General features: G+C 54.6%; 5 protein-coding genes across 5 annotated transcripts; 4 read left to right on the top strand and 1 right to left on the bottom strand.

Annotated features, from left to right (window-relative positions):
- Positions 1 to 3,551: 3,551 nt before the first annotated feature.
- On the bottom strand, positions 3,552 to 5,357 carry CTAM01_10315 (uncharacterized protein; the record flags this gene model as incomplete). Its single annotated transcript, XM_060526330.1, has 3 exons — positions 3,552 to 3,676; positions 3,731 to 5,092; positions 5,177 to 5,357. The coding sequence occupies 3 exons, from the start codon at positions 5,355 to 5,357 to the stop codon at positions 3,552 to 3,554; spliced, it is 1,668 nt and encodes a 555-aa protein (XP_060379103.1).
- A 739-nt stretch (positions 5,358 to 6,096) lies between these two features.
- On the top strand, positions 6,097 to 7,370 carry CTAM01_10314 (uncharacterized protein; the record flags this gene model as incomplete). Its single annotated transcript, XM_060526329.1, has 2 exons — positions 6,097 to 6,705; positions 6,765 to 7,370. The coding sequence occupies 2 exons, from the start codon at positions 6,097 to 6,099 to the stop codon at positions 7,368 to 7,370; spliced, it is 1,215 nt and encodes a 404-aa protein (XP_060379102.1).
- Positions 7,371 to 8,473: 1,103 nt separating this feature from the next.
- CTAM01_10313 (uncharacterized protein) lies at positions 8,474 to 11,522 on the top strand (the record flags this gene model as incomplete). The annotated part of the gene is made up of 2 exons (XM_060526328.1): positions 8,474 to 8,786; positions 8,845 to 11,522. 2 exons carry the CDS (start codon positions 8,474 to 8,476, stop codon positions 11,520 to 11,522), a joined length of 2,991 nt encoding a protein of 996 aa, XP_060379101.1.
- Positions 11,523 to 12,707: 1,185 nt separating this feature from the next.
- Positions 12,708 to 13,881, top strand: CTAM01_10312 (uncharacterized protein; the record flags this gene model as incomplete). Its single annotated transcript, XM_060526327.1, has 3 exons — positions 12,708 to 12,981; positions 13,051 to 13,618; positions 13,686 to 13,881. 3 exons carry the CDS (start codon positions 12,708 to 12,710, stop codon positions 13,879 to 13,881), a joined length of 1,038 nt encoding a protein of 345 aa, XP_060379100.1.
- Positions 13,882 to 14,683: 802 nt separating this feature from the next.
- Positions 14,684 to 15,490, top strand: CTAM01_10311 (uncharacterized protein; the record flags this gene model as incomplete). Its single annotated transcript, XM_060526326.1, has 1 exon — positions 14,684 to 15,490. The coding sequence occupies one exon, from the start codon at positions 14,684 to 14,686 to the stop codon at positions 15,488 to 15,490; it is 807 nt and encodes a 268-aa protein (XP_060379099.1).
- Between the last annotated feature and the right edge of the window lie 246 nt (positions 15,491 to 15,736).

The raw sequence follows: 15,736 nt of genomic DNA, 5'->3' as shown, positions 1-15,736 counted from the left end.
GGCTCTCTGCATCCCCCCTGTCGAGCTGCAGTCAGTTCGCCCACATCCGTGATCGACGTCAAGCTGCCGGACCCGAGACTGTCGCTCAGGTGGACAGGGTTGCCCATGTCCCGCTTCCTCCCCCCCATATGCCATGGTTATCGTACGCATTTCCCCTTCTCACCTCTTTCTCGCTCTCTCCTCTGTCTCTTTCGGATTTCCCATCCCGCACCGATCGCCATCACGGCTCACGAGCGGCCCCGAGCTTCCTGTACTGCTGTCAAATACCTGGCAGATCACCCGGCCTGGTGGGGAAGCGGGCATGGGGGGAGACGCGAAAGCCCTGGCCAAGATGGCACCGGGCAAGGCAGACGTGGAGAAAGAGGACGATCCGCACTCGCTATCTCACTCCAAGATAGGAACCATTGTGAATAGGACGGACCAGAATGGGATCCCTTCACTGCCCCTCCTCCATCAAATATCACCGAAGTCATGACGGGAAAGCTGGAGGCGTGCGTGTTTGTCGTGCTTGTACCTGGCGTCGTCGTTGTCGGCTTGTGCTTGGCTCCCTGTCCTCGTCAAGGTTGTCCCCCCCGTCCACCCACCGTTCCCGCCCAGCCTCTCACACAGATCCAATCCAATCACTCAATCCAGGTTAAAGCTTATACGACCTTAATTCGGACGAACTCTTTCCCACCACCACTACCACATGGCCGCTCTTTGTTCAATCCCGCACGGAACCGTTTCTCGCTCCCATCGGATTTTGGCCAAAGGGCTTGGTCCAACGGTCGACGATCATCATCACGACAACGACGCCATCAGTGCGAATCGTCCGATTTTGACAACTTATTTCTGGGACAAAGCGCACAAAAGATGTTTCCTCCCATACAACGACAACAGTTCAGCCCGTGACTATCCCCATAATACCAGTCAGTACGTCTAGCTCGATTCGTCCCATCAACATATCTGTGCAGTACCCGTACGCTTGTATTAGTCTCCCCCGCGGCTCTTAGTCGGCTACACAACAATAAGCCGTCTTCCTTGAAGTCCCTAGCTCCAGGTGTCTCCAGGTGCCACCGGCATCCTCTTCTTCTTGTTCCAAATTCCATGATTCCAAAACCCCATCCGCGCCTCCGACGTTAGTGGCCCATGTTTCGTGTCCCTTGAACAGAGGCGGCAGCCAAGGGGAAAAAGGGCAGTCTAGCAACCTTCGGCCGTTAGTCCACCACCACCACGACCGTACAAGAGAGTCTAGAGAAGGAGGGGAGGGAAGAAGTGATACAGGACTACCGGTTCAAACGAATTGACTTTCCACAAGGTCTATCTGTCTGTCTCTTTGCGGCTTTCGCCGCTCCGCAGTCTGCCTCTCCTCTTTATTGCCCTTCTCATAGTCTCGTAGACACTGTCGAGTTCCCACAACGCGTGTCAAACGAGACCTGTCTTTTTTTGGCGTTGGCCTTGCAAGAGAAGTCTTGTGTGAGGCTTCAAGAACTCCATCCACACACACAGAATCACATTCACGCAGCAAAATTTTCGTTACTTTTCTTGATCCTCAGCACACGCGAGAGGAATGCTCACGTTGGCCCCCTTTTCCCTTGTTATGTGTAAGAAAACGCCCGCCCCCCAGTTATGACGCGTGGGAGGTCTCTCCCATTGTGTTTCCAACGTAAGGTAGATAGACAGAGGGAAAGACAAGTAAGAGAAATTTTTGCCTTGCCACGACTTCTCATGAGGAACGCAACAACTCTCGCGCGAGCGACGCAGGCTTTTGGAGGGGTCTCACCATCGTGGCCCGCGTAACCCGCGTTCCTGGCCGGAGCTGGGCCGTCGGTCTCGCTCGACCACCCTCTTTCCTGCCTGTCCCTCTCTTTCTCTCGCTCTCTAGCATTCTAGTTCTATCTTCTCCGTAACTACCGTATCAAGTCCCTCTTGCCCTGGACCCCTCTTTTTTTTGCCCACATCCGCCCGCCGCCGCCGCGTCGTCTGGTTCGGATTGAACCCCGTTAGCCTGGACTCAAAATCGATCTCTGTACTACCACAAGGCACTTGCGATTCAGATGCTACACTAGAGTCCCATCATTGCTTGCCCTTGGCCCCTCACTCTCTCACACACTCAATGGACTGTTGCCCACATCGTTTGCCCACATCTTCGGCCCCCCTTGAGCATTCGGTCCAGACAAGGTCAGTGTAAGTAAGTTCGGCGAAGTGCCCATCCCGCCAACTTGGGACGAGCAGATGACAATGTTCCGAGGATTTTTGTGACCTGTCACTTTTCTCAAAGTGCCATATGCAGCAGGCCAAATTCCTGATAACAACATCGAGGACACGCTAGACCCGCTTAGACCGTAGCATCATCTGCTGAATGTCTCTCCTCGGGCCTCTCGAGTGGCCCCAATACTGGTGATCCTTGCAGAGTCAGTTTGCCCCTGGCAGATGGGCTGGTTCTACAGAGGCCCTCCCCGAAGACCCATCTCTCCCACTCTCGCCGCGAATCTCTCGCGCTTTTCTCGCTCGGTGTGTGTGTGTGAGTCTATGTGGATGTCTCTTGCCCCTGGCGTCCATTGTAGAAAAGAGGTTATGGGCAAATAGCTCGTCCACCATACCCGGCGTTAGGAGATCAAGGGGGAGGATGTTCTTCGCGATTGCGCCCTCTTCTGCAGCTATCCGGAAGGAGAGGGGAAACTCTGGGGATGAAACCATTACCTTGGACCGTTCCAATTGAGGGGTTTTCGGACGCTCTTCCGTGGTTTCTGCAAGCTATTGGCAAGCTTCGTCTGATGTCCCATCGTGTCCGAAGAGAAAGTCGTTCCACTTCGTGCCTTTTGGAAAGGCTCACCAGCTCCCTAGTTTACATATGCTACTGCAGTCAGGCCACACACGAAAAGCCTCTTTCGTCTCTTTTTTGCTCGCTGAACAAGACCTGCTAGAACGCGCCCTTCGAACCCCTCTGGAATTCCCAATCGAGCCAGAAGCTTCCAAGACAATCGCCCCTGACGAGCTGGCTAGAGCCTTTGGGGGACTTACACGAGCTTCAGGAATGCCATTGTCGTGGACCAGGCGGGCGAAGGTTCCACTTCGTTCGTTACGCGTGAGAGCGGTTCCTGGCTCCCGTTGCTTCCGCGGGGTGGGCTTTGCTCTTCCAGCCCGCCGTCGCGATTCTGCTGAATGTCTGCCGGCTTACTGTCCATCTTCCCCGAGGTATCTGATGGATCCTCTCGTTCCCACCGGACCAAGAGTAGAGTTCGACTAGGACGACGGGTGCCCTCGAGTACCTACTGATTGTTCGTCGTTTCGCCTCCGGACTTTGTCGGGGATCCCGCATTGCCGGCAGTTGTCCACCTCCGTCCCTCATCCGCGGGTTCGGCCTAGTGAACACTGGTTCATCCTCCACGGTGGCTAGAGCAAAGTTCTCGTTCCCAATACTGTCAGCTCATTCGGGTAGCGTATATGATATTCTAGTTTGGCGTAGGTCAGCGCAGGGCAGAATACGATGGATCACCAGAGAAAATTCAGCAGAGGGGCTCGGTCCAGAATTGCAGCGAAGCATAATCGGCGAAGAAAAGGCCTGAAGTTTATTCCACTGCCTCCTCGTTCTGGGCCATGATCTCGTTGTCCATGTCTTCCAGCACTCCCTGCATCTCCTCCTCGGTAGCCTCCAAGCCATCGGAGCTCATGAGTTTCGTGTCCTTCTCCTCAGCTAGGGCATGGTCAGCTATTATCATGTATTATGTGGGACATGGTTTGGACTTACTCCTGGCCTCAACCAGCAAGTTCTCCTGAACCTCGACGTTTGTCAAGACTGAGTTGTCCCCAATGACACAGCGCTTGCCAAGAATGCATCTCGTAAGCTTGCAGTTCTTGCCCACCACGGCGCCTTCCATCAGTAGGCACTGTGACAGCTTGGCACCCTCGTTGAGCTGGCAGCCGGCTCCGACAACGGACTCCTTAATGGCCACCTTCTCTTCCACTGTGACGTTCTCTCCGACCAAGCTGTCGGCCTTGGTGATTGTCGTTCGGCCCTTGACGCCCTCAGGGTACGCCACCTTTTTGGCGTGTGCGAAGGGGGATGCTGCCTCGCTACCAGTCTCTTCCACTGAGGGAACCTTAGCAAGTTGTAGTGATACGTTCAGGAGTAATTGAGCTGTGTCTACACGGCGTATCATGGGTGCGTCGGCTCCAGATGGATGTACGTATGCGATAATCGGTGGTACGTTGAGCGAAGCTCCCTGAGGATTTGTGCCGTCAAAGTCTTTACCATCGAGAGCATTATCGTCAATGCCTCTGCTGGGTCGCAGCTCTTCAGGGTCTTCGTCTTGGGGCGACGAGGCGCTCTCCTGCAGTGAATCATCGTCGTCGCTGTCGTCTGCCTCTTCCTTACGCAGAACCTCGTCCAGTTGAAGCTTTTCCGCAAGACCCTTCTGCCAGGTTGCCTTAGCCCACCAGCCAATGACATCTTCGCCGATGTTTTCCAAACGATTATTCTTGTCAACAAAGTCCATGATCCATCTTGGTAGAATGTACAAATGCGCGTCTCTGTGGGTCGTGAGCATCTTCAGCCGAGGATGGCTGCGCAGGAGACCATGACGGACAGCGAAGCCTCTCCGTGTCTCCATGAGATCCTTCAGCGAGTCTGTGGGTATGGACGTCACCAGATTGGAGAGGTTAGGGAGTAAAGATCCTTTAGGGGGCGCAACGGGGGAGGGAGTCGACGGTGTTACTGCGATGAAGTCCGTCTCCTCTCCTTTGACCGGAGTTGCCGTCTTCGTCTCGTACCAAACACCCAAACCGCCGCTGAAGGGGCTCTGCCTGCTTCCTGAATACTTTGGCGCGCTCAGCAAGTCTGACATGCTTGCGCCCTTGACCATCCATGCCTGCAGCAGCTTCTCGCCGGCGACCTCGCAAATGAGATCGCAGGGAAGAACGACAAAATCGGACTTGACGAGTTCCTTGACCTCAGGCAGGCGGAGGATCTCAGCCGTACCTGTGGTTTGGTCCAATTCCTTGGGAGCAAGGATGTCTGGTCTCGGCAGGGGAAGTGCTGTCAAGTGAGGGTTGGTGTTCAGGGCAGTGGTCATTGCTGCTTCTGCAGATGCCGGGCAGATGAGAGTAATGTCTACAGTAGTCAGCCTCATAATTTCCATGACTAATGGCTACGGTGAGAGCTCATGATGAGCCCAGCAACGAATGAAGCACCTACTTGTGACGCCCATACGATAGCAGAAATCGATGGGATACCAGACCATGGGCCGATTAGCAATGGGCAAGAGCGCTTTGGGGTTCTCATCGGGATTCGAAGTGAAGGTCGGGAACGAGGATCCCGGGCCGCAAAGGACCAAGGCTTGAAGCCCTGGTGAGGGCATCGACACAGCGTGGGGCATCTCGAAGTGATTTGGCGGGGTATCTCGATTGCGACAAGTGACTGCAGCAAGAGATGCCGGGGTGTGAGAGCGTAGAAACTGGGCTGTTGAGATGTGCGATGCAAGATCGATTCGTCTCGGGCCTAGTTGAAGCTAAGGTTCTGTAATGCCCACACCAATGCCGGTTCAATAACCCGTTTCTTGATATTTTTGTCTGCGCGCTGAAGGAGTCATCGCCAAAAAACGACCCGCGACCAATCGGCAGGGACCCACTATTGACGTCGCGCATCAAGGTGGGATGGTGCACGTGATTGTCGGTATATCCTCGGTCCGGCTGGCGGCTGCTCACCTTGGCTGACGGGCAGGAGGGCCAGGTGAGAGATTTTGGCCCGGCAACCAATGGCAACACGGCCAACCTCGGGATCCCCCCTGGGCCTTAGCTCCTTGCCCATTCAATTCCCCCATGTTGATGTTCCCCCAAGACCAGCCACCCGAGCTCGCGACAAGTGGGTGATCTATAGCCCACCCCCCCCATTTGCGATTGCCTGTCTGTTGACAACATCGAGAGCCGAAGCACGACTCAACACCGACGATTGCGATACCATTAGCGAATTCACAGACAAACCCAGCCCGACCACGGACGCAGCCGCCCGAATCGCTTGACGAAACTCGATAAGTTCGAGTACCTTGTATTTACACAAACCCACATCTTATATATACCTAGGCTACGTGCCTAAGTGCAATGGTTGCGTCCAACTAAATGTCGTGGCCCAACGATCAGAATTCTCGGAGGCGAGGGGTTTGGAGCCATTGGGTGCCGCTTGCAGTTACTGTGACTGTCGCGACAGTCGGCATCGCAGCGTGGGTATGGAGTCAGCGCAAAGATGAGGACGATACGCCCGAAAACGAGCAGTACGCCGACCTCGACTACGACAATGCAAACTATGGCGACAATCCTGCGTATGGTACTTCCAGAAGACCCAAACCCCCATCCAGCAACGTCGGAACCGAAACATACGGCACGGCCGAGGGACCCCGAGATGCACCCGGGGATGGTCTGGGAGCAAGGATGTCTGGCGCATTGAGGCGCACGCCCAGCCCCCAGCAGTTCCTCGATGCTGCCGGGAAGACAGTGACTGCTGGCTTCGCCGCCGCCGGCGCTGCAGCCGGTAGGGCATTGGCCGCCATCAGGGAAGAGGACAAGAATGCGTACGCTGACCATGAGACATGGTCCGAAGAAGCGGATGCCAGAAAGGAACGATCTTCCGGGCCTAGAGACCCCAGCAAGCGACGAAGGACTGTTGCCATTGTGGTTTCCGCGGACAGCCATGGTGACGACTTTGACGAAGATGGATTCCATGAACACGCCGTAAGCCCATCTCTGTTAATTGCCATAGGTTCCGAAGCGCCTCGCTGACTCCTTTACAGTCCATTTTGTCGCATATCCCACGCTACACCAACTTCAACGACATCAAGCTCTTCGTTTTGATCTATGCGCCGGGTCTTAAAGAGACGGCGGGCGAGTCTACTAGTAACCTTCCGCCACCGTCGTTGAGCTCGTCCTTCTCTAACATTGAGCACCATCAAGCCCAGACGCCTGGTGAGGAGTCATCCAAGAGCCCCTTGATGAACCCTTCGCCTGCGAACCCTGCCTTCAATGCCGTTTACTCCCAGGCATTGGCTTTGGTTGAGAAGGAGACCATGGTGATGCCTTTCACTACGGCCAACGGGCACACCCATATTCTTCGCCATCTCCAGCCCGAGATCATCTATCTCCAGGAGTCTCTTGCAGGCGACAACGGCGCCATGGTCGCCAATCTCCAGACCTGGCTGCGCCACGATATTATCCTTGTTGTGGGTGCTGAGGGTGGTGGCGGTGGTCTTGCTGATAGCGAGTCTGAGGCAGAGAGGCCTGGCAAGGAAGAAAAGTGGTGGCAGCGATCGGACCGCGTGGGACGTGGCCGAGGCGTTGTCGTCGTTGACGGCATGCGGGTCCATGACGACTGGGCCCGCCGTGTCCAGGGCAAGGAGTAAATATTCTCTCCACTGTATAAACGAAGACTTCCAATAAGGGAAATCTGGTCTCATGGGAGGAAAGAACGGGTATTAAATGTGTGTTTTTTATTGGATTGGTATATACCACGAGATATCATGTAACGTTTCCATGAGCAGATAGGTAATTGACCGTTGCGACGCGAGATGAAAGTGTTTTGATAGTGCATTATCTTGATGACAAGCCCCTAAATATTACTTGCAACGTGATGAATATGATGCGTCACAATATTTCAACCTTTATATATCCATACTATCTCCAAAATTGTCGCCTACATGGCCTCTTGCATGAAGTTCTGGCGTGGGAGCTTGCATGAGGCATGACATGTTGATGTGATACAATATCTTAAAAACAACTAAAAGAAAAAGAGTAAAAAATTCACTCCTGACCTACGCATGAGGATGGGGCTCATATACTCACAGTAAATCTGACTTAAAGGACTACTCTTTTCCAGCAGCTTGATTTTAATTGGCATATACCTATTGCTGTAGCTTCATATTCACTATTTAGACAAATCAGCAGTGCATTTCGAGGCTTGATACTCTCAATATCTTTGGATGCTGGAGTACGTACCGTCTACACACTGTACCAGTACTGTGATCCGTGCGCCTATCCAGGGTTTTGCCTGAGGCTCTGCTTTGCTCCACGCCCGCGTCTCCGTCTCGGAGACTTGCGGCGGCTCCTCCTTGGACCTTTCTCCGACAGGTCTCGCGGAAGCCTGACTACATCCCAACCCCACACGCTTGGAATCCATCCATCAGGGCTGTTGTGCATCTTTCCGTCGTCTTTTTCCTGAATTCTAACTTCGTTACCTTTTGATCCTCCGCCGAGGATATATTCGATACAATTGCGACCGCGCCTTCGACATCAATTACCCTGCTCCACGTCGACGTCACCCGATCTGTCAACGCGCATCATCCACTCGACCACCCCCGTAACGAACCCCATCACGATCGACGAGCCGAATATCTCATTCAATGATTGCTCTGTAACACAACTCTGGGCATCATTCGACAGTGGGAGAATAGCCTCGCGACGCCATTTCCGGCCTGTTGCGCTCCGGTAGCCGCCTCATCCGGCAAAAATGGCGCCAGTCGTGACGGCCATCCAGCCGCCTTCTGTCGCGTCCAAGATTAAGCGTCCCGTACCCCCCGGCATCCAAACCAATGGAGCGAGCTCTATCCGATCATCGCCATCGCCCTCGATGTCGACAAAGAAGCCTCCTAACTCTGCGACAACGAATGGCGCGAATGCGCAATCAGCGCGGCCTATCAATCGCACGCGCCGTGAACAGTCGGCCCAAGGCAGTCGCATTTCTAGGAACAGTGTGGGACTCCGATCGGCGTCACTCGTCGGCGATACGGCAGCCGCCCAGCCTTCGGAGCCGTTACCATATGGTTAGTAGATTGTGGACTTGTTGCAATCATCATGGACGCCAATGCTGACAGGATATAGTTGTAACGGATGAATACATCTTGAAGAAGTTCGCAGGCAACGCACCTTCCCTCGTCGTACACATGCACGCAACGCATTTCCGATTTGATCAGCAAGATGGAATATTTCCATACAAGTCGCCGATGCGTTTGTTCTTGGAGCACTTGCGCGAGCGCACGGTACCTCACGATCTCATCGAATACTTCTCAGAAGCGGGTGTCCCTTTCTACGAGGGATGCTTGATTGTTCAGGTGCACGATCACAAGTCTGTCGCTCAATCCAAGGAAGTCCAGCGACCGACATCGGCTTCGAGCAAGGTTGTGCCATCCTCGATTCATAATCACAACCCATATATCGTACCTTCACCATACGTTCCGTATCCTAAGGAGTCTCTCGGTGCGCAGCCCGATGCTGCATCAGCTACACAGGAAGACACGAAACCCAAAACTGCAGAGGAGAAGGATAAGCAGAGCATGCCGGCACCCAGTCTGCCTGGTGAAGGCCAAAAGAGCAAGATACCGTCAAAGCCCAAGACCTTCACTGTCGTACTTCACCCTACGCCTGAAAGCCTCCACGCAGACCTGATGATCAAGGCCGCAACACCTCGAGGCGCAGCAGGAAGTGTGGAAGGCACTGGCACTGTACCTCCATCAACGCCGATTACAATGGTGCCCCCAACTCCTACTGCAGGCAGCATGCCTCCTCCCGCCAAAAAGCAGAAGCGTGAGCGCATGGAGCTTGATGGAAGTAATATATACCAAGCAGAATCACAGATTTTGCTTGCGACCAACGCTCCCCTGTTTCTCGAGCCAACCCGAGATACTGAAGAGACTATTACTTTGCTCGATGCGTTGGCGCACCCCCAACACTCAGACTCGCCCCCTCAACCCAAAACTCGCAAGAGAACCGTCGCCGAGATGGCTGCCGACGAGGCCGCCGCAGCAGAACAGGAAAGATACATGCTTATCTTGGACGAGCGTCTTTCTTCGGCTGCCAATGGCACCCAAGGCGGGGCCAACGGAGCGGACAAAGAAGGCCAGGCTGTTGTGTCTACATTTGAGCCAAGATTCGAGCGATTCAAGGTCATTGCTGACATCAAGAGAGAGCACGAGGAAAGAAAGGAGCAAGAGAAGGTCGAAGCAGCCGCGAAGGAACGCCAGCTTGCACAAGAGAAGCAAAAACAGATGCAGGAACAGCAAGCGGTCATTGCGGCACAGCGCCAGGCGGAACAGGAGAAGATGCGGCGCGAACATCAAATGGCTCAGGAACTCAAAGCTCGCCAAGAACAGCAGCAGAGAGAGGCCCAAAGACGGGCTATGGCCGCACAGGCTGCTGCGAACCAGGCCGCTCAGAACAGCCAGAACGCTGCGGCGGCAAATCTGGCACAGCAGCAGCAGCAGCAACAACAGCAACAGCAACAGCAACAACAGCAACAACAACAGCAGCAGCAACAGCAGCAGCAAGCGAACGTTGCTATGCCAAACGGTACATCTGGTGCGATGCCAAATGGCGTTCCGGCCCAGACTCAGGCACGCTTCTCTCAGGCATCTCAGCCACCAGTGTCTCCCGTCGTCAGACAGGGCACACCCCACAGCATGTCATCTCCCATGCCCGGTGCTGTGCCTATGCAGCAGAACAACTCCCAAATGGCCAACAGCCCGCCACGCCCGCCATCAGCCGTCCAAGGCCACCCACCCAACGTTGGTGGGGTCCCAATGGCGCACAGCATGTCTGCTCGCGCCAGCCAACAGAGTCATCAAGCCGCCACCCCGCGCATCCAGCACGGTACGCCAAACATGCAGGGAACGCCCGTGCCTCGCCCGGCAGTGGCCGCAACGCCTCGTATGAATCAGGCAAGCCCACCTCCCAACATGATGCAGTCAAACTCTCAAATGGGCCAACACGTCATGATGGGAACGCCCGGTGCTATGCCACAAGCTGCGCATAACCCCAATATGATTGCTGCACAAGTTGCCCAACAACAACGAGCCATTCAGCAGCAGCAAATGGCTGCCGCGATGCAGAACGGCATGGGTAACATGATGAACGGCAATATGAACCCTCAGCAGATGACGCCTCAGCAACAGCAATATATGCAGCAGCAAATGCAGCACAGACTCATGATGCAGCAGCAACAGCAACAGCAACAACGCGGCAACATGGGCGGCAACATGAGCAACATGATGAATCAGCAACTGGCGCAGAGATACGCTCAGCAGCTCAGCCAGATGGGCGCCAACAACATGAATGGTGGCCAGATGACGCCGCAGATGCAAGCACAGATTCAAGCGCAAATCCAGGCGCAAATGAACCCGATGCAGCGCCAGATGGCCGGCGGTGGCCAGAACATGATGAATGGCCAGAACATGAATATGCAGGCTATGATGCAGATGCAGCAGCAGCAAGCAATGAACAACAACAACGCATTGACGAACCAAGTCAAACTACAAGGGCAAGCGATATACAATAAGCAGATCGCCAATCTTGCCGCTAAGTGGGGTGGTGCCGTTGAGAATATTCCACCGGAGCAGATGGAAGCCTTCAAGAGAAACTGCATGATGGAGGCCAAGAATCAGATTCAGAGCGTTCTTGCCCAGCGCAGGGCTCATCAGGTCATGATGCAGCAGCAGCAACAGCAGCAGCAACAACAGCAGCAAATGCAAGGCATGGGCGGCATGATGGGACCTCACGGCATGTAGGACTCGCCCGGTTTCCGACCCTGGTGCTGGTGGGCTCAGCGACCCCCGTAGGGCACATGAGCACGTGCCAGACATGTCGCAAATCAAATCGGCTTTCAACTGGCAATCGCGAGTTAGGTTCAAGATGAGACGTGCCGCCACATATCGCGTTACTGATCAACGCTGCGGGCATGTCGAGGGGAGTGAAATGAATCATTAGGAGACTATGGCGAGGACGGAATGGGTTGTGAGCGTCTTTTACGTACTTTGGCGTCTGGGGATTTCAGGGATGGATTGGCTGTTTGATCTCTCATGGTCTTATATACCCCTACGAAGGCGTACTTACCTTATCCTTCGAGGTGCGGTCAGGGATGGACGGCAACTGCTTTTCATGGGTCACGGAGGAGGGAAGGGAATGGTGCATACCACCAGAGCAGTTCAAGGCTCTGCGGAAGCGAGCTCATGTATCATTTGATGTACAGAGTATCAAATCAGTGTTCCATGCTTCGGTGCTTGATCGATGTGTTGAGTGATGTTGGCCCTGCCAAGCTGCCTAGTTTGCTGAACCTGAGTGAGTATTTACGTGTGCGGACTAATAGATATCAACGAATATCAAATGCGTAAGGTGAGCTGTGGCTGAGGTGGACCAAGGTGTGCCAACGTTAGATTGAGGATGTAGTGCTGGCTTATGTCAGCTACCTATGTACAGAGTACACAGATGGATGACAGTGCGGCCAGATCCGTGCTTGTTGTCCATTTCCCAAGTTACCCCATGCAGACATGGCCGGTGCACGTGATTCGCTAGATCTTCGGCATGACGATGATGCAACGAGCTAAATGCCGCCTGGCCAAAACGGTCAGGTCCCATTCTTCCAAGCAGCAGCCAAAACGAGGTCATCCACCCGCTGCCACAGTCCACTTGCTCCGGCCTTCCAAGCCACATGAACGACACGCCGTGACCTGCCCGTTTTCTGTTGCCTGCCCAGCTTCCAGAACCACACTCATTACGTACAAAACTACTCTTTTTCTTAACTACTCCCCTTTTTCTTCTCGCAATACTTTACGCAACCTTGCAGCAGCTGTTGCTTGCTAAGCTTTCGTGATCCGCAGCAGATCCGCCTCTCCCCGAAATCCCCATCGAAGCTCAGACGGTCCGCCGTTTCCCATCCGGCCCCCCGAGAGAAACGCTTGGCCGGATCTCCCGCGATGCATTTCCCTCGACTACCGCGGGCCGAAGGAGCCTTTGTGCTGGCACTGCTGTTGGCGCCTCTGCCGGCGGCCGCGATGCTCGATTGCAAACACATCCGAGTGGACGACGTCTCATTCAACCTCGAGGCGCTAGGCGGACCGCACAGCGTTGTGACCAGCCAGTGGCACCCTCCTACGTACACCAACACCTCCTATACCGTCGATATCTGTGCTCCCTTGAAGCGCAAAGGAGACGTCAAGAAGGAGGAGCAGTGCCCCAGTTTCACAAGAGGTAATGGATTCACGCGAAATCGTTGAGAGTGGCAAGCTCGACCAGTACAGAGCTAACGTGTCTGGACAGTATGTGCCATTGAACGCAACATTCATCCAGGTGACGACAAGAAGGACGAAGTCGAAAAAGTGATACCCATCGCCGGCGAGCTTGGCGACCACGGCGGAAGCAAACTGGACGCCACAGCAGAACGACTCAAGTCGAGCGACTCCAACTCGGACGCGAAGAAGGAGGGCGTCCGCCTGATCCTCAACGGAGGCTCGTACCCGCTGGGTAAGAACGGACGGAACCAAAAGGCCATCATCGAGTTCCTCTGCGACCGTGACAGGACGGGCCTCGAAGGCGAGGTCAAGCCTGAGGACCAGTACGACGGCAGCCAGTTTCGCGCGCGCGAGGAGGGCAAGGAGGGCGAGGATGACGGACCCTCGCCCGACGAGAAGCAGGTTCTGTTGAACGGGACGGCCTTGATCTGGAACAGCTACGGCCCGAACGAGAAGAACGACATGGATGTGCTGAGGTTGACGTGGCACACCAAGTACGCGTGCGAGGACGCGTACGGTAAGCCGCCTGCGGAGGGTGGCAGTGGTGGTGGTGACACGAGCAGCCACTGGGGCTTCTTCACCTGGCTCTTTGTCTTGTAAGTCTGGACGGAATCTTTATGGTGGTTTATCTTCGCACAAACTAACGTCAATGCTTTTTTACAGGGCCTTCCTCGGCATCGCTGCGTACCTCATCTTCGGCTCGTGGCTGAACTACAACCGATACGGTGCTAGGGGCTGGGATCTTTTGCCGCACGGAGACACCATTCGCGACATCCCCTACCTGGTGAAGGACTGGACTAGGAACGTGCTCAACACCGTGAACACTAGCGGTGGCCGGGGCGGATACAGTGCAGTCTAGGTGTGAGAACTGAGATGATGATCCTCGTCCACATCGTCCGCTTACAAAAGAAAAAGAGATGGCAGGGAAAGAAAGAGGAAAGTGTACATTTTATAGTTGTAAACTGGATTAGTGGCTACGGTTTCTGGGTTGCATTATTCTCGCGAGCCTAAGTCGCGACTTTGGAGTTGGGACCGGTGTCTGGTCCTCTGGAGCTTTGTTGCATTAGCTGTGCTTGTCTATCAAGAATACACATTTGATTGAAATGGACATTTATTTCCGGTGTCGCTGTAGATCTTTGCCAAAAGGGTGTATAGGTCCCCTCAACCCCGTTCCTGTCACCAGCCAGCAGGCGCCCGTCTAGGTCGACGGGTCAGGTCAAACTGGCTGGGTGGTGGAGCGGTTCATGGTCAACAACAATCGCCAACCAGCCTTACTCGACGACAGGCTTAGCGCATACGAGAGTACCCGAGTTCGAATCCCAGCATGAGCACCAGAAATTATGTCCCAGCATGAGCACCGAGAGATGTAGCCCCCAGTCCAGCACCGGGGGGGTGAACTCTTTTTTCCTTTCTATATAGGATGGTTTTCCTTCCTGAAGTAGACTTTGACGAGATCTCGCTTGCAAGGGAAATGCAACAACACACTACATTTGTATTCAAAATACGCGGTTCCCACGCTTTGTGTACGTATGAGGCTGGACGTAGCAGTAATCATATCCCATCACGGAAGGGGCCGCGGGACTAAGATCCGGGTTAGCCTCAAGGTAAGGTTTGGTAGATCCGCGATTCGGTGGGGCCGATTCAACTGACGTGCAGCACGGATGCACCTCATCGAAGCTCGCCTGTCCCGGCTCCATGTACCTGCCCCTCCGGCCCTTACCTCCGTGTACTTCACCCGCGCCATCAAAATAACAGGCATGCCCACCACCCATCACAATTCTGCCGGTGACTCTTCGCCAGTCAACCCAGAAGATCCAGAATACGAAGACTTCCTTGAAGATGAAGAACCTTCACCAGCATTCACACCCGCGCCCCTCCCACCCCTCACAAACGAACCCCGACGACACCCGGATTCCTGCCTGACCCTCTCCCTCCCTCTCATAAAAGCCCTCCACGCACAACTCCCGCCGACGCCGGAGCTTACCCTCTCGATCGGTAGTGGGACGGGGCTTGTCGAGGCCCTGCTGGACTCTCTGGTCGATATCCAGGCCCAAGATCCCACTCAAGAAGTCTCTCAGAAGTCACCTGCCCCTGGGAAGCTCAACCTAACCAGCATCGAAATCGCCCCATCCCCAAATAGATACCACCGCAACCACCGCACTGTCCCAGGAACGTGGGCGCTCGACCCCGCTGCGGCGGAAGCGAAGGCGTGGATGTTTGTATATCCGAAGCAAGTCGCCTTGGTGCGGAAGTACATGGAGGCCTTTGCTTCTAGCAGTTCTGGTTCCGGGGAGAAAGGGGTTGCTGTGGAGACTGTGCTGTACGTCGGTCCAAGAATGGATTGGGATGATTTTCGGGGCGCGTTGGAGCCGTTTGCGGAGGATGTGGAGGTTTGGGACGAGGAGAGGATGGAGAGCGTTGGCGGGCAGGGGTGGGAGTGCGTTGTGAGTGTGAGGGTGAAGAGGTGAAGTTGGTGGGAGAGAGGTTTAATGCGTGGGGTCAGGATAGAGGTGGAAGAGAGGTTGTATGCGTGGGGTTAGGACAGAAGGGGAGCCCGGTATGAACACGAGATTTGAGGCGGAGAGAGGTTCTTGGGTAGGCTTGTAGGTGGTGAGAAGGGTGTACTGCGGGATGCGACTTGAATATGGTATAGTCACCCGCCCAAGTCAAGATCAAGGTCACGAGTAACGGTCAAAGATGACCATATTCATCTT

This window comes from Colletotrichum tamarilloi (assembly GCF_030869305.1).
Source record: "Colletotrichum tamarilloi strain Tom-12 chromosome Unknown Scaffold_46.1, whole genome shotgun sequence".
Taxonomy (NCBI): Eukaryota; Fungi; Ascomycota; class Sordariomycetes; order Glomerellales; family Glomerellaceae; genus Colletotrichum; species Colletotrichum tamarilloi.
The sequence above is the reverse complement of the archived record's forward strand: the minus strand, read 5'-3'. Positions and strand labels throughout refer to the sequence as shown.